The sequence below is a fragment of the Ctenopharyngodon idella genome, chromosome 14, assembly GCF_019924925.1.
Source record: "Ctenopharyngodon idella isolate HZGC_01 chromosome 14, HZGC01, whole genome shotgun sequence".
NCBI classification, from domain to species: Eukaryota; Metazoa; Chordata; class Actinopteri; order Cypriniformes; family Xenocyprididae; genus Ctenopharyngodon; species Ctenopharyngodon idella.
This window is the reverse complement of record NC_067233.1, coordinates 27,793,000-27,814,829: the sequence shown is the minus strand read 5'-3', so window position 1 is coordinate 27,814,829 and position 21,830 is coordinate 27,793,000. Positions and strand designations below refer to the sequence as shown.

The window sequence follows — 21,830 nt, the reverse complement described above, 5'->3', positions numbered from 1 at the left end:
TAATGTAGTTTACAGGAAGGGTTACTGAACAAATTATTGAATGAATATGAATGATTTTTTGTAGACAGTTTCAAAAGATGATTCAGAAGTCGTTGAAAGTACAAATTCTTACTTACAGATGGCACTCTTATAAAATATCTGCATTCATAGGACTATATTTGGATCCTTTCACGTGTAAGGTAATGGCCATCAGTGTAATTAATATAGTCATGGATCAATTATCAGTATCCTGTGATAAATCTGTACAAGATTAACACCTCCCATACACACTATAGGCACTGACTTAGTCTTGAACTTAACGGACTTAGAGAGACCCACAATCCGATAGAGGAGATTATGGTTGCTCTGCAAGCACCCTATTTTGCAAGGAAATGACTAATCCACATCACCACATAGGTCTGCCGTCTGCACTGCAGGATCTGACTCTAGCAGTCTGGACTTCCTCCTTCCCACACTAAACTGGAGAGAAGGGTGAAATGTCGGACAGCGGAAAGCACGCTCGTATGGGAGAGACAAATGTTGGCTTTGTCTGTGTGCTACATGACTTCCTGTCAGTGAGAACTAGTATCTTGTATCACTTCATTTAGTAGAGTGTCCTAATTCTTCATGTATGATCACTACATGGGGAAAAATGTATGACATTCCCGTTGTTCATATGGATAATAAAACATTGGACGGGACTTGAACATTACCTGAACACTCTTCTGCTGCTTCTGATGGTTCAGTAGCGGCTGTGACGTCTGGAGATCCTGAGGCCATGATATCACAATCACTGTTAAGAAAAAAAAAAGATTTGTCAGATAAATGATTATTGGATACTACTACTGAGGTACAGTTGAATGTGAGGTTTGTGAGCTAGAATGGAACCATAAATCAAAATTTCATAACCTACACACATAGGGAGGACAGTTCACCAAAAATTTTAATTCTGTCATTATTCATTCAATTTCATGATGTTCCAAACCAATATGACCTTCTTTCTTTTGTGTAAAGGTGCAGTCACATTTACCATTGCTCTCCAAAATGTTGCCGACGAAATCCAGTCATTTCAATTGAAATCAGAGTTTCGTGAAAGGCGAAAAAGTTCACTGTGCAGATTTCGTTCATGTTCAGGATAGTCATGAAAATTTTCATTGCTGACCAACAGAAAGCTGCATGGTTTGAAAGTGACTTCTGTGTGAGCTGTGCTTTAAACATTGCTACGCAATAGACAATTATTTTTGCCTATAGAATTTGCCTAAATTTTGCTAAATGTCTGGGCTGCTCTCATCCATTCGACAAAAATTAACTGTTGAGCTGAAAACAAATCTTTGTGTGAGAAACAATCCAAAATACAATAAAAAAAGTTGATGACATAAAATGTGAATGTAAAACTTATGGTGCTTTCAACAACATCAGTCCCCATTCATTTTCCTTATTTTGCTAAATTTCTTCTTTTATAAGATTGGAATGCAAAAAAACATTTGGGTAAACTATCACATTCTTCAATTGTTCTTTGAAGCATATTGGGTTCAGCAAAGAGGTTCTTAGGTTAATTTCTCACTCTCTTAGCGTGACTGGGTTTTGTAATGTATAAAACTTACAACCCGAATTCCAGAAATGTTGGGATGTTTTTTAAATTTGAATAAAATGAAAACTAAAAGACTTTTAAATCACATGAGCCAATATTTTATTCACAACAGAACATAGATAACATAACAAATGTTTACACAGAGAAATTTTCCACTTTTCCACTACATGAGCTCATTTCAAATTTGATGCCTGCTACAGGTCTCAAAAAAGTTGGCACGGGAGCAACAAATGGCTGAAAAAGCAAGAAATTTTGAAAAGATTCAGCTGGGAGAACATCTAGCAACTAATTAAGTTAAATGATATCAGGTCTGTAACATGATTAGCTATAAAAGGGATGTCTTAGAGAGGCAGAGTCTCTCAGAAGTAAAGATGGGCAGAGCTGTGAAAGAGTGTGTAAAAAGAATGTGCAATACTTTAAAAACAATGTTCCTCAACGTCAAATTGCAAAGGCTTTGCAAATCTCAGCATAACATCATCAAAAGATTCAGAGAAACTGGAGAAATCTCTGTGCGTAAGGGACAAGGCCGAAGACCTTTATTGGATGCTCGTGGTCTTTGGGCCCTCAGACGACACTGCATCACTCATCGGCATGATTGTGTCAATGACATTACTAAATGGACCCAGGAATACTTCCAGAAACCACTGTCGGTAAGCACAATCCGCCATGCCATCTGCAGATGCCAACTAAAGCGCTATCATGCAAAAAGGAAGCCACATGTGAACATGGTCCAGAAGCACCGTCGTGTCCTGTGGGCCAAGGCTCATTTAAAATGGACTGTTTCAAAGTGGAAAAGTGTTCTATGGTCAGGAGGGAGACCTTCTTATCAGCCTTCAGTTCTTATCAGCCTTCAGTTCAAAAGACAGCATCTCTGATGGTATGGGGTTGCATAAGTGCATATGGTATGAGCAGCTTGCATGTTTTGGAAGGCACTATGAATGCTGACAGGTATATAAAGGTTTTAGAGCAACATATGCTATACTCCAGACAACATCTATTTCAGGGACAGCCTTGTGTATTTCAGCAGGACAATGCAAAACCACATACTGCAGCTATTACAACAGCATGGCTTCGTCGTAGAAGAGTCCGGGTGCTGAATTGGCCTGCCTGCAGTCCAGATCTTTCATTTATAGAGAAAAACACATCAAAGACGACCACAAACTCTTCAGCAGCTGGAAACCTATATCAGGCAAGAATGGGACCAAATTTCAACACCAAAACTCCAGAAACTCATAACCTCAATGCCCAGACGTCTTCACACTGTCTTGAAAAGAAGAGGAGATGCTACACCATGGTAAACATGCCCCCATCCCAACTATTATGAGATCTGTAGCAGGCATCAAATTTGAAATGAGCTCATTTTGTGCATAAAATTGTAAAATTTCTCCGTTTAAACATTTATGTTATCTATGTTCTATTGTGAATAAAATATTGGCTTATATGATTTGAAAGTCTTTTAGTTTTCATTTTATTCAAATTTAAAAAATGTCCCAACATTTCCAGAATTCGGGTTGTATAATTTAACATTATATGAGTTCTCCTATGGCAGCACTTTTTCTAACCCCTTCGTCAAAGATAATATTAAAAGGCCCTCGTATCTAAGCTTATGTGTACTTCTGGTACTTATGTTGCAATAAAAAAAATCTGTTGTCATTTAATGTATTACATCAAAAAAATATTTTTTTTTTAGCATATTGGCCCCTGGTTAAGGACAACTGATCTAGATGGCCAATGTTTTACAACATAGCTTCATATAAATGCACTAAACATGTTCTCAACCATTATAAAAAAGTATGTAATCAAGTAATTAATCTTTAGCGAAAATGGAGGCTGTTTAGGTCCGTCTTTATTTGTTTGTCTATATTGTCCTTCATAAGTGTGTGTCTACTACACCCATGACAGAGGGTTTGTAACACCCAATGACACACAAGGAGGCGTTGGTGATAAGACTCATTTAATGCTGACTCATTTAGATTACGACACTGGAGCCGAGTCACTCCAGTGGATCCACCATATCTGCAGTACCAGACTTGCTGATACTAGCAGCCCAAAACAGATTCCAGACCAGCTGAGGCCTCAGTGTTTGTCCTGATGAGTGACTACAGCCTAATCCTGGATCAGACTCTCCTCTGGAACACCTCCAGCTCTCAAGGAGGAAACTCTCAAACAGTATCTATGAAAGACGGCTGCAGCTCCAGGCTGGAGGAACGGCCAAACAGGATGTGGAGGCAATTTGCAGTCTAGTTTGACATGCATCAGTTTGACAAGGATTATTTATAATATATGATTGCTTGACCGGTTTACTTCTCTGTTGATGGCAAGCAACTATTACAATGACCTATGTAAAATCATTTTCAAAGCCTTTCATTTTAATTGTCTCTATAGACCTTATGCACCAGAGAAACAAGCACACAGCCATCTCACAGACAAAAACTTCCATTTTTGCAGTAGCCCTGTATATTAGAATCAGTAATGAGTAATTAATTAGCTGGTGAAATGGATTTATGGATTTATACATGGGTTGTATAAGTATTTATCTTTACCCATCATCCTATTCATCCATACACTGACGTAACCCAACACATCTGGCATTCTGTCATCACTCCCACCCTCTCTCGTACCACTTCCTGCATTCTTCCCACCATCCACTTTCTGTGATATTAACCAGGTTCAAGCGGGTTTCTGCTACATTCTTTCAACAACATAACAACAGAGGAAAATGCCAAATATTTCCTACTCAAAACTTCAGGGATTGTGCAAGGCGTCTGTTGAGTTCATGACTCAATGAGTTCATGATGTGTGTTGTGATGTGATACTCCTCATATCAGACCTTCAAATGTGTTTACCTTTTAAATGTAAGCAACAGGTCATGTAATAGTCACAGCTAAATACAATTATGTTCCATAGTCTCTGTTAAACTCTCTGTTATGCTTCACATGCACACACACACGCAAGCCAAATCCAAATCTGTATTGACTGAGCTATCAACTAATTCAAATAAACTATTTTAGGGTCATCAGCATATTTCTCTTTTTTAGATATTTTGCGTTAATTTTGAGCAAATATTGTATAAAAAAAGGGTTTTAATATGCACAATTTTCAAGGTTCCTCCATTTCAAAAGAGCGGCGTTTAGATGAATATGTAATATGTGCTGTGCTCTTTCCTCTCAATAACAAAGAAGGCGGAGCTTCAGCACACACCTACCCATGTAATTGCCATGGACCAATAGTGGTATGAAGGTGTTTTCCAGCCAGAGCAAATTTTTTCAGAAAGCTCACTTTGGCAAGCTGTTTCGAACTCCCAAAACGAACTCCAAACGAACTTCGTTTTGGCCTGATTTTGTTAAATGATGTCACGTCAGTTTGTTCTTTGAATGGCTTGAAGTATATGGGGGCCTTAACTCTATAGTAAGTACATGTAGTTAATATTACTCAGTACTTTATTGAGTAAGTACAATGTAACTACTGTATGTCACTTTAAAATAAACCAATATGTAACCAATAATTTTATTTTATTTTTTTCATTGTTTTTTTCTTAGTTGATAACATGCTTATATGATGAGAAGAAACCTAAAATGTCCATAACCTGCATATATTCACCTCTGAAACATCAGTTTGTTACTGTAAATGTGGTTTGATGTTGCATCATGATAAAGCAAAGTACAGTCTGATTTAAATGATTGTTTGCTTCTTTATTTGTTGCTGGTTTGAATGGCATTTGAGTAAACATTATTTTAGTGAAGTTCAAAAGAGACTCACTTATGGTAAAGAAAATGTTTGCCTTGAATTTATTCAGTCATGTTTGACAAACACAAAATGATCACTATACTTTTTTTTATTAAACTCTGATGATGATACTAAATTTTCAGAAATTCTTACTTTTTATATTGTAGAAAACTGAATAGGGGCAATAGTCTGGAAATGAAAAACGTTTTTCCATACTTATCAAGACCTGGAAATTACACAATTCAAAATCCACACTTTTCCAAAATGTGTAGGAACTCTCTCATTTACCTATAAAAATTATCATTTGCATGTTTTGAAGATTATTTTAAAAATAACATTGTACTGACACTTTTGTTTATACAGTGCAGAAGACAATCAAAAATAACTATTCAAAGGCAACAATGTACTAAAGTACATCAGCAAGGGCAAAATAAGAAAAACTCAAGTCCAGTTCCATCTAGCTCACACCTTCAACATGTGTGCCAATCCAAACACTGCTGAACAAAGACATAAAGCAGCTGAGCCAAATATCATTCGTATTCACATTCAACAGCAATACAAAAAGAGGCTATTTCACAATTCAAGCACAATCAATGTGCTCTTGGTCATTTTTCTCCTCTTTAGTGACCAAACCCTTAGTCCTTATTAGTATTATTCAGAAAGACTCGTCCTGCACTACAGACATGACACATTTTGATACCTTGAATCGTACAGCTGATTGTGGAGAGATGTACTATTACTTTTCTAACTGATTAGACCTATTCCACCTGACAGATGATAAAACAACCGTCAATGAAGGAGAAACATGAGACACACTACGTTCAAAACTGTCAGTAGGATTTTTTGTTGTTTTTTTGAAAGAAAGTAATACTCTTATACAAACTTACAACACCTTAGTAACTTCTGCACAGGCAAGTACCACTCACATACATTTGTAAAAATCTAGTTTCACTTATGCAGTTTACACAAGAAGCCAATTTAACAGATTCATGTTTTGAGCTTAACTGCATGCTGAACATCACATGAGACCAGATAACAGCAGTCATCTAATGAGAAACAATCTTCCTTACCACTGCATGCAAGTCCTCTACTGCTTAACAAAGACCAGATTTGCAGTTTCTGGTGATACTTAATTTGTTGTAATGGTTAGAGGGGCTGGTGTGACATCAGAGCACATGGATGACCATACTCGAGGTCATCAGATAGTGCTCGTTCATTTCCTCTTTCTATCTCAGGGGAAGAAGTGCATATAATGCTTCACATTCACAGACGAGTGATTCACAGATAGCTTATATTGACATATGAGAGAACAAGACAAGAAAAACCACAGATACAAAGAACAGTCATGGCTAAAGCATAAACACACCATAAAGCACTGATCATGAGGATATTCATAATATAAGTCATAATGAAAACATCCACTCATACACGTCCAGTTATTGCCTAAGGGTGGGATTATGAAAGTTATGCGAGTCGTGTGACAACATTATGATCAGATCAGATCTGTGTGTATCCTTTGATACAGTTAGCATTCAAATGATTGTTTTAGGCAGCTCCACTTCCAGGATTTTCACTCCTTTCCCACAAACATATAGTTGAAGGATTGTAATTTTCTTTGAGAAAGTACAATAGCAATAGCACTTTTCTGGAATTTTTTAAATTCCAGAAACTCTTTGACCCCTTTCAGGTCAGCATTGTGTGGCGGCTTGTGATAAACTCTGGATGAAGGACCACCTGTGATTGTTCACACAGCTGGTCTTGTGTCCACACCTCTCTTTCACAGACAGTTTTAGGTCACAAAGAAAACAACCCAGCACTGTGACAGCACCAGTGTACCAGTTCAGTGATACTTTGGTAGTTAATTATTACCATACTGTACTCTATGTACATAAGGGGCTAAAAAGAATAGTACAATCCAAAGTATTTTGGTTACTTTTAGCTTGTGAAAGTCTTTAAACCAGTAAACATGTTTCATTATCAATAGAGTTTTGCCACTGATTCAGTATTTTACAATAAAATGAACAGGCAAGTCAATCTACTAAAGGTAAAGTTTGTCATTTTTTGATGTTTATTAAAGCGTTAGTTCACCCCAAAATGAAAATTCTGTCATTACCCCTGTGTCATTCCAAACTCATAAGACTTTTTGATGAAATCTGAGAGATGTCTGTCCCTCCACTGACTGCCTTTGCAACGACCACTTTGACGCTTTAAAAAGTTCATAAAGAGATCAGAAAACTATTCCATATGAATCGAGCGATTTAGTCCAAATGTTCTGAAGAGCCTTGATCACTTTTTATGATGAATAGATTTAATTTAGGCTTTTACTCACATGTAAAAATTGATCAGCGAACATAAGCAGAAGTTCAACCGAACGTGAATCACACACAAGAACAAACCTCTTCCGGAAGCTCAACTGTGCTGCGTAATGTGTGCGTAATCATCAAAAGATCTTCATTTGTGTTCCGAAGATGAACGAAAGTCTTGTGAGTAATTAATGATATAATTTTCATTTTGGGGTGAACAACCCTTTAAATACTTTCTTCCATCCCAGTGCAGAGAGAGCTATAAGTAAGCCATCAATAGGTTGGTTTCCCTAAAATGTGTAAACACTTTTGCTATCAAAATATTGGTCTGTTTGAGCATCAACCTAAGAAAACTGAGTCAACCAATGGTGTGAGTTTGGGGAGGCCGCAGGACTATCTGTTTGTCTGACCAATCCCAGAAACACCACATGTTCAGGAAACCTGTTTGAAAACAGTCATTATGTTGTGCATTTCTGCTTGTTGGCACTAGCGACACAGAAATTACACACTTTAGCTTTGAATACTGTGAAAAAAAATTATATTTTTAGGATTTAGTTAAGGTGCAGTCACATGTACCATTGTTCTGTGCATTTTAGGCTGTTTACACTAGTGCGCTTTCGTTTTAAAATAATAACATTTGCTATGGTTACGCCTGTCGTTTACACTATCCGGAGCTTCCGACCCTCGAAAACGAAGACTTTTGAAAATGCTGCTGACCCTGTTTTAGTTTTAAAAATCCGGAGTTGCGTTTCAGTGTAAACGGACCAAAATGGAGACTTTGGCTGCCCACATTACACTACCAGAACATGACAATAACAGACCAGGGCTGTGTTTTCCATAACCATCGTGAGCAGGGGTGGGCGATATGACCAAAATCTTATATCACGATATGAGTAATTTTATATCACGATAACGATATATATTACGATATAGTTATTTTTGCTTTAAATAAGATTATGATATCAAATTTTTTTTTCTAGAAATACTACATAAAATAAAGTAATCAAAAGTATGAAAACAATGCATAGTCTTTACTGTGTAAATTAAATATACATATATTCTTATTAAAGTTACAAAAGCAAGCAGTGAGAGTATTTTCTCTCTTTTTTGTTGTTTGATTAGCATTAATAATGACAGAAGGTAAATTTGGATGTTGTCCCTTTTTAAGACTCACTGCACCGATCCATTATACTCAAGCCTTGTCTTTCTCAACTACCTTCACTTAAGACATAAATAGCTCTGTTTACTTGCAAATACGTGGTCACTTTGACACATAGGTATGTGTATTTAACCGTTCAAGCCCAATGAGGCGGCAAAAAGCACTCAGTTTGGTCCTTACACGCTCTATGAGCAGCGTCTCTCAGAGAGTGTGCGCATATGCTGAAATGAGTTGTCTTTCGCTGCTAATTGCGCTTCAACGGTTTAAAACCAATTTTTTAAAACCGCAATGCTTAAAAACTCATGCAAATGATAAGCTTTCGTGACTGTGCAGCATAGCAACTTCACGTGAGCATAACCGCGACAGAGACGACTATAGGACTAGATTTTGTAAAAACCTTCAAGTCGGTCACACAGAATTGCTGTGTTGACCAACAGAAAGGCTGGTGTAAAAGGCTGGCCATTTTTTGCCTTCGAAATATTGCCAAAATTTTGCTAATGTGACCGCACCTTTATTCATCCTAGCCCGTACAATTTTAAAAAAACATTTGAGAGCTGTGGCAGATGGGAAGTTTTTTAGTGTTTCAAATTTCAATTTGTTCCAGTTTCAGTTTGTTCCTTACTTGGAGCTTTTGTATGACATCTGAAAATTTGTAGTATAGTTGTATGATTTAAGCAGAATGCTTTTATAATCCACTAGAAAAGAGCAGCCTGGATGCAAAGAATCTTCTTTTGCGTTCCAAGGATGAAAGAAAGTCATACCGGTTTGGAATGACATAAGTATGCATAAATGATGATAGAATTTACATTTTGGATGAGCTTCTTAAAAGCAAGCAAACCAAACTGACCTCTTTTGCAAGAGTCTCTTCTGACTAAAAAGTCCTTATCATTAGCCAGTGCGTGACTATGATAGCACAGAGGTCGTTCAGAGCTCTACAGGGACTAATGGACTGACCTTGGACTGCCTCCAACGCCAGAGATCTGTGATGACGTCCGACGTTTCATGTCTTAACTTTTGGACAGGGGGGAGGAAGGGAGGAATAAGAGAGAGAGAAAGAAAGTGAGAGTTAGTGGAGAAAAGCGTTCAAGCAGAAGATATTAGCAAGCATGCTGTGTTAGCTTCAAACATTTTGTTTTTAGAGAGTTATCAGACAGAAAACTGTAAATATTTATATGCGCATATGCAAAACTTGCTTTTGTTAAACAAAATATTTAAATGCACAGTGTGAATTACATCAGTAGCAAAGGGTGAGGCATAATCAAGACTACTATGAACCTAGTGACAGACTGATATTTAATCCAGGGCAATATTCGGCTATTTTGAGAATATTGGCACGAGCCAATAACTGTGCCATTGTGGATGAATAACAGATGTGGTAATTCAAGCTAGTGTCAGTTCCAAACTGACAGTATGTGTGTGTGCATATAAGTGCAGTGCACATTTTCTGTTGTCAGTATGTTTTGTGAAATTATCAAATATTGTGTAAAATATGTGTAAATATTTTAGCAGTTTTGTGTAGGTATTCACCAATATTAGAATTCATGAAAATACATATAGGTCAATAATTATTTCCATTATAAACAGATAAAGAGTCAATATTAAAAATCAATGATTTTTTAAAAATAAATAAACAATAAAATACCAAAACCTAAAAATAAATCATTTTCAACATCACAGCATTGTAACGTACAGTACTAAAAAATGGATATTCATTTTGAGGTTTGCAACAAATTAAATTTAACAGTGTTGTTAAATTATTAGTGTTAGTAAAAATTAACTTTAAATGTATTATATATATATATATATATATATATATATATATATATATATATGTTGTGCCATATTGATTTTTTAATTTATCAGGTTGATATTAGACATTTGGCCTTTTCTGTACACTTCTATATATAATTACATTTTAAATTATATACTTACATTTCATTCTTTCATCAACAACAACAACAACAACAAATCATAACTGCAACTCTTCACTAAAATGATGATGAGTTAAGTTATTTAAATGCCAACCTTTGTCATTCAACATCCTGACGATCAGAGTCATCTTATGCAATACTGGATTAGACCTGAGCTTCTCCACAGGTCTCAGTGGGGAACCACACTTCAACAACAACTTTAATGTAGTGATGGACTCCCTCAAGTCACACCATTTGCCGAGTACCTCAAAGAAAATGTCAAAATGATGTTCTCTTCTCAGGCTGAAAGGACAGCGGTGCTTTCTCCAGACATTAGTTTAAGTGGATGACATATCTGACGAGAACGTAAATCAATCACTGTGATGTCTGAACCAATGTAGGCTTGGCAAAAGAGCACGTCAAGAAATAAAGTGACAAATGAGTGTCTAATTATGTTGTTGACTCTTACTAAGGTCTATCTAAAGGTCTATCATTTTCTATTTGAATATATTTTAAAATGTAAATTATATAGAGAATAGCATTTTTTTTTTTTTTGTAATGCCTTTACTGTCATTTTTATTTATTTATTTTTTTAATTAATTTAATGCGTTATTGCTGAATAAAATTCTTGTAGACCTAAAACTTTTGAACGGTAATGTATTAAATTATTGGAAGTTTTACTCTGCACATTCTTTAGGCAGAGAGAAACCTGGAGTAAACTACACTAATGAGTTTACTGCAGCTGCAGTCACCATTTGGCTCAATCAGTTGACAACATTAGCTAAAGTGGAGACCATCCCCATCTCATTCCTTATATTTGAAGAGAAAGAACGTCTAACAATATTTGGCTCACTTAACAATGAGGTCTAATAGTTTCCTAGCAGTTTTGTTACAGGGCAGGAGCAAAATGAAAGCAATCTTCTGTCATTTTCATTTCATTTTTCAGCCACCACACCTTCATAATCGTACTGATGAGCAAGTTATTTTTGGTTAGATCCTAACATCTAGCAAAATTAGTAGTTTAAATTAAATGAGTTCCTCAGGAAGAGGAAAAGAACCAAAAAATGGAATTTGTACTTAGCATTTTTATAGTTTTTTTGGTAAATGTACACCGCTGAAGTTTTACTTAGACTTTAAGTATGATACAAACATTTTACACAAAATGGGGGAGCTTTTCGTTAATAAAAATGCTGTATATTTAAAGTACCCTATAATTACAGACACAGAACATTTATCGAGCTCTGAATTATCTATAAAGATGTTTTTCCATTCAGGAAGATATTTTAGGCAATATTACTGCATGGACTCAATGAGCTGTGTTTGGAAGGCCTTTGCTGTTGGTATTGATTGATAGTTTAAAAACTCATAACAGGGACAGCATAAATCCAGACATACTACAAAACCATCTGTACTTTTGTGGTTCTTCTGAACTTTAACCACAAAGTACAAAACTTTTTTAGCTGTAACTAAACCAGTAGAGAAAGCGCAAAGCATTCTGGCTATCTGATACCAGATGATTCATTATTAGAGAATACATAAGTAAAGCACAGCGGAAATGTTTTACAGAGTAAAGAAGAGTGGTGTAAGACACGCAACCTTTTACTTATGCTTAAAATGTCAGGATTCTAGGATTAGAAAAACGTTTAAAACAAGATGTACTCACTGACACACCTCACCCCATTCTCCACAATATGCAAATTTAACTAGCTCACACTTTAACAAATCAGTCTCTCACTGACTTGAGACTTTTGAGAATACATGTCTTAAAAAAAAACAGAAGCATGCTAAAAACAACAACCTCATCAAACAGCACAAAATGATGAGTTTGGGCTCAACATCAACAAGCTCAGAGAAAACACAGAGGTCAACACAAAAGGGGTCTGAACATTAACATCTGGACTCTTATTTCATGAGATGGCTCAAGTTCCTTGCCAAATAGATACACTGTGTAGATACAAACAAAGCAGCACTCTCACAGGAGCGCAAGGACCATAAATGGTGTGAAAATGGAGGTAGATCAGAATGTAAGGATGAAGCTAGTTCCAGTCCAAACATTTAGGGCATGTTGTCAGTCTCTTTGCAAAGGCACATTTGACATTTATATCTGAATATGGAACATTATGTCTCAATAACTGGTCCAAAGTCTCTTATTGTACATTAATCTAGCCTCTGGGGGGGGCTGGACTAAAATAAACAATAATAAAAGGCAAATTCAGTAAAAAGAAATGGTACACAAGACAGTCTCTTTTCTAAACTTGCAAAGAATCTGGACGAAACCCAATGGTAAACAACATGTTCTCTCAGCGGTCTTGGAATACTAACCGGCGGTGATGAGTAGGGTCTTGTTGGACGTGTCATGAGACCATTAGATAGAAGAGCTTTTAAAGAGACTCTAATTGAGTGAGTTCATCTAAGAAGTTATTATAGAACATTCTCAGAGAGCACAACAGAAACATTTCAGTAAAAAAATGCTTCAAGTGGAGTATGTAGTTATACCAACACAACCATTTTCATCAGTGTTCCACTAATAAACAATTTCACTAAAAGAGTTGTATATGCACTCGAACTCGAGCATGTTAACAAGAGATAACAATAATTTTAGATTAAGTTTTCACACAAACAAAAGGCTCCAACTTACTTTTTGTCCCCAAAGCAGCTGTAAAGTCGAGACATGGTGTCAAAGTTCAAACCAAAAGCTGAGTTTCCTTAGTGCATCCTTTGTAAGAATCTGTTCAAGGTCCAAAAGTGAATCTTTACGCCAGTTTTGTCAAATCACCAATATCTCCTTTCTCATATCTTCACATGGGGTGTTCGTAAAAAGAGAAGAAGTTTATGACTGAGAATGTGTTCACAGGGAAGGTACATGTGTGCTCCAGTAGCCTGTCTCTCAGGACTGAGCACGCTCTCTGTCTCTTCCTCTTGGATTCCCCCTCCCGTCCCTCTCCAACCCCCGTCACCTAATCCACAGAATCGGCTACTATTGTCTCAGCCCAGCAGCTTACTCCCGACAGGCTAGGTGTCATTTGATAATTAGACGGGGCAGCTCCCTGAGGAGATACCACCTTCGTGTCTGAGGGAGGCTCATTCTGGCCCACGAAGGGGGTTGGAAAGCCAGTCAGCTGACGGCCACAGTTTGAATAAATCATTAGTAACAATTTTACCCAATATTTAGTAAGGTAATCAGGTTACACACTTAAAGACAAAGGTTCCAAAAGCTGCCATAGAAGAACCATTTTTGGGTCCACTAAATAACATTTCAGTGAACAGTTCTTAAAAGAACCATTTTTTTTAATGTAAAGAACATATAATATAATATATATAATATAAAGAATTTAAAGGTTCTTCATGAAACCATCAATGCCAGCAAAGAACCTTTTTTTTTTTAAGAGTGTAGTAGTGGAATCTTAGCACTTACTACTCAATATGTCTTAGCTTAAAGGGTTAGTTCACCCAAAAATGAAAATACCCTCATGTCGTTCCAAACGGAACACAAATGAAGTTCTTTTTAATGAAATCTGAGCGCTTTCTGTCCCTCCATAGACAGCTACAAAACTACCACTTTGATGCTTCAAAAAGTTCATAAAGAGATCGTAAAACTAATCCATATGAATTGAGTGGTTTAGCATATTTTCTGAAGTGACTTGATCGCTTTATATGATGAACACATTTAATTTAGTCTTTTATTCACATATAAACATTGATTAGTGAACATAAACAGAAGCTCATCCAAAACTGCTTGACACGCGAAAAAACAAAGCTCTTGCGGAAACTCAAACGTGCTGTGTAACACACGAGAACGAACCTCATTGGTTCTTGCATGCGTCAAGCAAACATGCTTGAGCTTCCATTTACCACAACTGATATGCGAGTTGATGAACGTTTATATGTGAATAAAAGCCTATGTGAAAATACGTGACATGAAGCAATCGTAGACTAAACCACTCAATTCATGGATTAGTTACGGTGTTAGTTGCGTAACTGTCCATGGAGAGACAGAAAGCTCTCAGATTTCATCAAAAATATCTTGAAATTGTGTTCTGAAGATGAACAAAAGTCTTACAGGTTTGGGACAACATAAGGGTGGGTAAATGATGACAGAATTTTTATTTTTGGGTGAACTAACCCTTTAAGTGAACGTTTACCAAAATGTTGCTGGTTCATGTAGGTAAATAAAAATACTTGTTTACTTTAGGAGAAAGATGACTTTTAAAGAGCAAGCTTCAGCAGGCTAAAAAAGACAGATTTAGTCAATCTGATCTCTAACGGAAGTGACCGGACAATTTAGTGACAGGACATTCATCATTTACCCTGTTTTCTTTAGAAAATGAGGTGTACACACAACCTCAAACCATACGTCTTCACTACATACAAATGTTTCGCCTTCCTGGCAGTTTTGAATATTTTCCTTCTCCCTCAGGCAAATCGTGTAGGAGTATCCAGCAAAAGTGTAAACAAAGCTTTCCGCCAGGCGATTCCTTTTCTTAAACACAAACAATGACAAATGCTGGATTTTGAAAAAGTATTTTCTTCCGGTCGGGGTGTGGGGAGATTCTTCCTTCTTTCTAAACTGCTTAGACCAATATAGGTAGCCAGAGACATCAAGTTCACATTCAGTAAAGGCTGTCAAACCCCTTTATTTTTACCTCACACATATGGTGAACAGAACGTCTATGGAGTCTATGTCCTACAGTTCTCTTTCTCAATGCTGGGTGGAATGTCAGTCAGTTTTCCTGATGAAAAAAGCCAGGTTGGTATTTCCTGAGACCTTTTTGCTCTGCCGCTGAAGAAACCCATATTTTGTTTCAGGCATATGGTTCCTCAAATGGGCCATAACGCTCAGTATTATCAGTAGATTCAGTCATTGTATGCGGTTGCCTGATAATCAGCAAAGCCTTCTCTATCAAATGTCCTTGACTTCCCTCCACAGCCTTCTTCATATTTGGATAGTTAAATACTTTTGGAAAGCTGACGTCATGTAGCATGTCAGTGACGTCACACCACAGGACAAGTCATAATTGCTACAATTCCAACGTGATCTCATGAGAATACGTGTGTATTTTTACGTAAAGTGTGGTTCTACCACACGTACATTTACTTACGTTTTCATAACTACACTTTGAAACCTTAAAATGAATAACATTTCTGTAATTGTTTAACCATTTTGTAATATTTAGATTGTTTGCTGTGAGACACAGAAGGCGTTTTCTCCTATGCAGCAACTGACAATACAACCATAAGATCCAAATTCAGCCCTTTATCCGGCGATCTCTCAGCAGTGACCGTCACAGTCAAAGCTCACACTCGTTATGATTCAAATTTGAAAGTTGCGCCCTCGAGAAGCGTTACAACATGGTTTACGGCACTGATATCGAACGCTCATTGGTTCTCACCTGCTTCGTCACAGATTGCGAAGTGTTTCAGTGGATTGACATTTGAAATGAGTGCGCACCTTCACGGAGAGAAACCGGATTCATATTTTCATGGATTAATAAGTTAAATTCTGCTCTGTACCCTATAAAAAACTATTACCGCCAGAGAGGACTGTGACTGGAACTCATCATCATTTGAACTACTTTTGGTATCATTTGGCTTTTTCGCAATAAATAAATTATTGTGATTACTTTTGTTTGTTTTATTTATTCTTTTATTTATAACAGTACGTAGTTTTAAGAAATAGTTATGGGTAGGTTTAGGGGTAGGTGTAGGATTAGTGGCTCAAAATATCATTTAATGTTATATTTTTACTAAAATTGTCATTTTCCGACACATTTCTGCCCATTATGTTTTATTCTTTTAACATTCTGTATAAAATGGGTATGTTTAGGTTTGGGATGGGATTTAGGGATCTTACATTTATCTACAAAACGATAAAAGGGAAATTATACATATATCTTTATGACATGAAAGACTCGTAAATATTTTAAATTTTTTCGCTGTAAAAACGTATGTATTTTTACATTTTAGTGCTATAATTACGTCAATATTGTACGTTTCAGCACCTTTCTAAACGTACAAAAATGTATGTTTTGTGTCTTTGAAAGTTACGTATTAATACCTCCATATTAACAATGAGACCAGGCTGACAATTCTTTTATAATCATTACGCATATTTTTTACAATCATAATAGTTGATTAGACGATATGGAATAGTTTTTAAAGTACATTTACAAACTCACTTGTTTTGATTTACAAAATGAGCTAGTTAACGTAAAAAGGTGATTCCAAACGATAAGAGAGTTAAAAGAAACTTGTTACAGTATCTGAGATCACTTATACACCACAATTCAAGGGTTTGTGGTTGGTAAGATTTTTTCTTTTTTCTTTTTTGAAAGAAATTAAAATTTTTATTCAGCACCGATGAATTAATTTGATCAAAAGTGACAGTAAAGACATTTATAATTTTACAAAAGATTTCTATTTCAGATAAATGCTGTTTTTTGAACTTTCTAGTTTTTAAAGAATCTTGAAAAAAAGTAGTATAATGGTTTTCACAAAAATATGAAGCAGCACAACAGTTTTCAACATACTTCTCGAGCATCAAATCAGCATATTAGAATGGTTTTTGAAAGATCATGTGACACTGAAGACTGGCGTAATGATGCTGAAAATTCAGCTTTGCATTAAAATATATTCAAACAGAAAACAGTTATTTTAAATTGAACCAATTTCATTATAATACTGTTTTACTGTATTTTTGATTTAAAAAAAAAAAAAAAAAAAAACATTAAAAAGTCTTACCAACCCCAAGCGGTACTTGAACAGTAGTGTATCGTTTTCCAAAATACTTTTCCATGTGAATTTTAAACTAAAATCATAATTTTTACATTTCTGCATTTGGCACAGGTCAAATATAATGCAGATAATGCTGTGATAACAGTGATAATACTACCATCACTCAATATGATCAAGCAAACAAATTTGACTACATTTCTTTTAAAGACATAGTCATGAATATTTAACCCCCCCCCCCGTCAATTCCCTTCAACACTTTTCTCTGACTCAAGTTTCTTTAGGCATCTCCTGCAGAGAACTGTTTCTTTTCTTTACAAAGCTCTCTGAATTCCAGCCCACATCTGGAACACATCTTCTGAGGCAGCGCTCTACCCCACACTCTAATTAAGGCCATGTATGCCAAACTGTAAATAACCCAAGAAATGATACCCCTCGGCTCAGAGGCCTGAAAAGCGGGACGTGTGGATTGATGTTTCGAAATAACTTATAAGATGAATATATAAGTTCCTCTCACCATGCAAAGTCTATCCTTTCCTGAGAAAGAACTTCTAAAACAAAGCCACGAGCAGGCCAAGCTCTCCATGTGTCCGTTACGGCCTTCACCCTTACAATAAAAAGCATCCAGCTGGGTCCACACAGCTTGACCAATGAACACAGCCTATTCAGCTGATCAGTGACCAGTTAACTTTGTATCCCCGTTTTCCATGCTCTTTAAAACTCGGTGTGTGGCGTTTTTGGAGGGAGGCTTCCAAATGGAGTATCTTAACAGTTTAATGAGATGATAATAATGAAATAATTGCGCCCTGGGTTTTACAATGCTTTTCTTTCTAAAGTTTCTTTGCAGACACAACAGGACTATTAATGTGACTCATTATGAAAAGATTCTTTACAGGACAACAGGCTCTCTTAACACATGCTTGGAGGGGTTTAATTAACTTATAAAAGTACAGTTCAGCTATTTGCCTGCTTACACAATTGTATGAAATACAGAGAAAGTTAATGAGTGTCAATTACTATACAGATGTTGTGTGATGCATCATCTCGTTTTCAACAAGGTAACAAATTCAATCAATTTTTTGGTCAGATTATAATGGAAGCTTGTTTCCGCCACGGAATAAGTAAAAAAAAAATATGTAACTGCGACTTTATCTCACAATTCTGATTTTATAGAATTTATAGATATAAACTCGCAATTGCAAGAAACAAAGTCAGAATTGCGAGTTTATGGCCCAGTTTCACAGACAAGGCTTAGATTAAGCCAGGATTAGGCCTTAGTTCAATTAGGGCATTTAAGTAGCTTATAAACGTGCCTTAGAAAAACACATTACTGGTGTGCATCTTGAGACAAAAATGGCACTGACATATTTTTAGATATGCAAGTTGCTTTCAGTTAAAACAGCTCAAATATGCATTTTAGTCTGTGAAACCGGGCATAAATCACACAATTCTGACTTTATTTCTTACAATTGCAAAAGTTTATAACATGCAATTCTGAAAAGAAAGTCCAAATTATGAGATATAAACTTGCAATTGCAAGAGAAAAAAAATTGCAACTTGCAATTCTGACTTTGAGGAAACACAAAGGCCAAATTCCCTTAATCATTCATCACAATGAGTAAAACCAAAGAATAAAGTTCTGATGTGCAGCAAAAGATTGTTGAGCTTCACAAAATATAAAGTGGCTGTTAAAAAAAAATAGCTAAAGCATTGAAAATCCCCATTTCCACCATCAGGGCAATAATTAAGAAGTTCCAATCAACTAAAGATGTTACAAATCTGCCTGGAAGAGGACATGTGCTAATGCACGGTGAGGAGGAAAGTTTGAGTGGCCAAAGACTCTCCAAGGATCACAGCTGAAGAATTGCAGAGATTAGTTGAGTCTTGAGTCTCAGAAAGCCTAAAAAAATGAACAAACAGCACCTACATTCCCACAAGTTGTTCGGGAGGGTTTCAAGAAAAATCCTCCTCGCATATTCCAGAAACAATCTCCAGCATATTCAGTTGTCAGACAAGACTGGAACTTCAAACGGGACCGTCTTCTATGGTCAGATGAAACTAAAAAAAGAGCTTTTTGGCAGCAAACCCACCAGATGGATTTGGTGCACACATGGATAAAATGTACCCCATACCCACGGTTAAATATACTGCTAGATCTTTAATGTTGTGGGCCTATTTTTCTGCTGGAGGTCGTGGACATCTTGTTCAGATACATGGTATCATGGATTCTATCAAATACCAACAGATAAAAAATCAAAACCTGACTGCTTCTGCTAGAAATCCAATAATGGGCTGTGATTGGACAATGATCCAAAACAAACATCAAAACCAACACAAAAATGTGTCACTGAGCACAAAATGAAGCTTCTGCCATGGCCGTCCAGGTCCCCTGACCTGAACCTTAAAGAAAATGAGTGGCGTGAACTGAAGAGAAGAAGCACCAACATGGAGCTGGGAATGTGAAGGATCTGGAGAGATTTTGCATGAAGGAATGGTCTCTGATCTCTTGTCAGGTGTTCTCCAAACTCATCAGGCAGGTGAAGACTCAGAGCTGTTATCTTGGGAAAAGGACGTTGCAAAATTTGGGTGCCAATAATTGTGGCTAACGTGAACTAGAGAAAAACATTTATTTCATAATGAGATTTTTCCCCCACTTCAAATGTTTTCCTTAAATGAAAGGTTAGAATTTTGTGAATTTTTTTGAATGAAAGCTCAAAAGGATAAACAATGCAGATTTATTTTCACAGCCACCTTTGCTCATATTTACCAAGGGTGCCACTATTAGTGGAGGGCACTGTAGTTGACTCCAGTGGCAACCAACGGGTTGAAGGTCCAAATTGCAGTTTCAATGCAGCTTCAAAGGACGAGGAATAAGGGTCTTATCTAGCGAAACAATCTGTCATTTTCTAAAAAAAAAAAAAAAAAAATGTATATACTTTTTATTAACCACAAATGCTCATCTTGCACTGCTCTGCGATGCGGCATGCATTACGTAATCACGTTGGAAAGGTCACGCGTGACTTAATCATTGGTAGCCGTTGAAGTCCACTATATGGAGAAAAATCCTGGAATGTTTTCCTCAAAAACCATAATTTCTTTTTGACTCAAGAAAGAAAGACATAAACATCTTGGATGACATGGAGGTGAGTAAATTATCAGGAAATTATAATTCTGAAGTGAACTAATCCTTTAATATGAGGTCATAAAACAACATGAAAATATAGGCGAATTGGCAAACAGTCAATTTAAGTATTTTATGATCAATTACAACGTCACACCTCTGGACTCTAAACTGAAACTGCTTGAAATTTTATGTCAACATCTCCGAATACTAATTGCACATAGCCTGACATAAAATCAGAGACATTATTCTGAGACCAAACTAATAATGATTCTGATGATGAGCATATGGAGAAGAACGTTGATGATGAGTCTGTACTATGTAAGTAATCAACACACACACACACACACACACACACACACACACGTGTGTGTGTGTGTGTGTGTGTGTGTGTGAGAAAAGTTTATCAAAAAAATATATTTACATGCAATATTGATTGTATGGATACAGGTCTAAAAAACACTATCCATTATGTGAATTTCTTATATAGCCCTAAAAACGAAAATACTCCAATCAAAAAATGTAAACCAATCAAAAATAGCTTACTGGATCGTAATTTTGTGGCTCTCTAAAGGTTTTTAAAAATTCGTAACCAAAGACTACTGTACATGACTTGGAAACAACATCAACAACCAAAAACTAGCGTGAAAAAAGTTTAACTAAAAAGGTAACTTACTCATAGGATACAATATCGGAATTATTGAGAAAAAAAAAGGAAATAAGTCAAAACGTCGCAAGACTATGACAGCTCGCTGCATTGAATATTTAAATTATTAGAGCACCATTATTAGCGCTATTAGAGCAAGTTATCCTGTTTTACAGCAGGCATTACAACAGACTATTTATAATTCGATTCTATCATAAACCACTGAAGAAGATAAACAAATCGCTGGTTGTAACTCACCAAAAAAAGTTATTCATAACATTATTCACTGCACTAGCGGAAAGTGATGGAGATGTTTGCTTCCCAAACTTCCCAAACAACCGCTTTGTCCAGCGTAGTGAGCTCAAAACCGACAGAAAGCCTCATTAAAACCGAATTAGGCCTATCTTATTATTGCATTAACGAAGACATGTACTTACGAAGCGAAGAAATCCTAGAGATATCTGGTCATCCTTAAACAAGCGAAACAGAGATTTTTTACGAATGACATTCTACAGTGCTGTGTGTGAGCTCAGGATGAGGCTCAATATCGCCCTCTGTCGTTGAGAACAACAAGCTATTCCAAGCTGTGTTTGCAGCTACTTCCAGGAGCAAGAATATGAGGTGTGGCTTTAGAAAGACTGTTCATAATGCTGTTGTGGTAAATAA

The 21,830-nt window shown here is 36.3% G+C and overlaps 1 protein-coding gene across 6 annotated transcripts in view; it reads right to left on the bottom strand.

Annotated features, from left to right (window-relative positions):
• Window positions 1–21,739, bottom strand: part of zgc:66433 (uncharacterized protein LOC321250 homolog) — a 49,820-nt gene extending 28,081 nt beyond the window's left edge. Inside the window, exons 1-3 of one of the 6 annotated variants that reach the window (XM_051859642.1) lie at window positions 21,602–21,618; window positions 9,713–9,769; window positions 693–772 (exon numbers count right to left, since the gene is read on the bottom strand). In XM_051859642.1, the coding sequence (XP_051715602.1) occupies window positions 693–772; window positions 9,713–9,762 (130 nt within the window). In that variant the 5' untranslated portion in view covers window positions 9,763–9,769; window positions 21,602–21,618. The other 5 variants (XM_051859641.1, XM_051859646.1, XM_051859644.1 and 2 more) reach the window with 5 other exon arrangements.
• Between the last annotated feature and the right edge of the window lie 91 nt (window positions 21,740–21,830).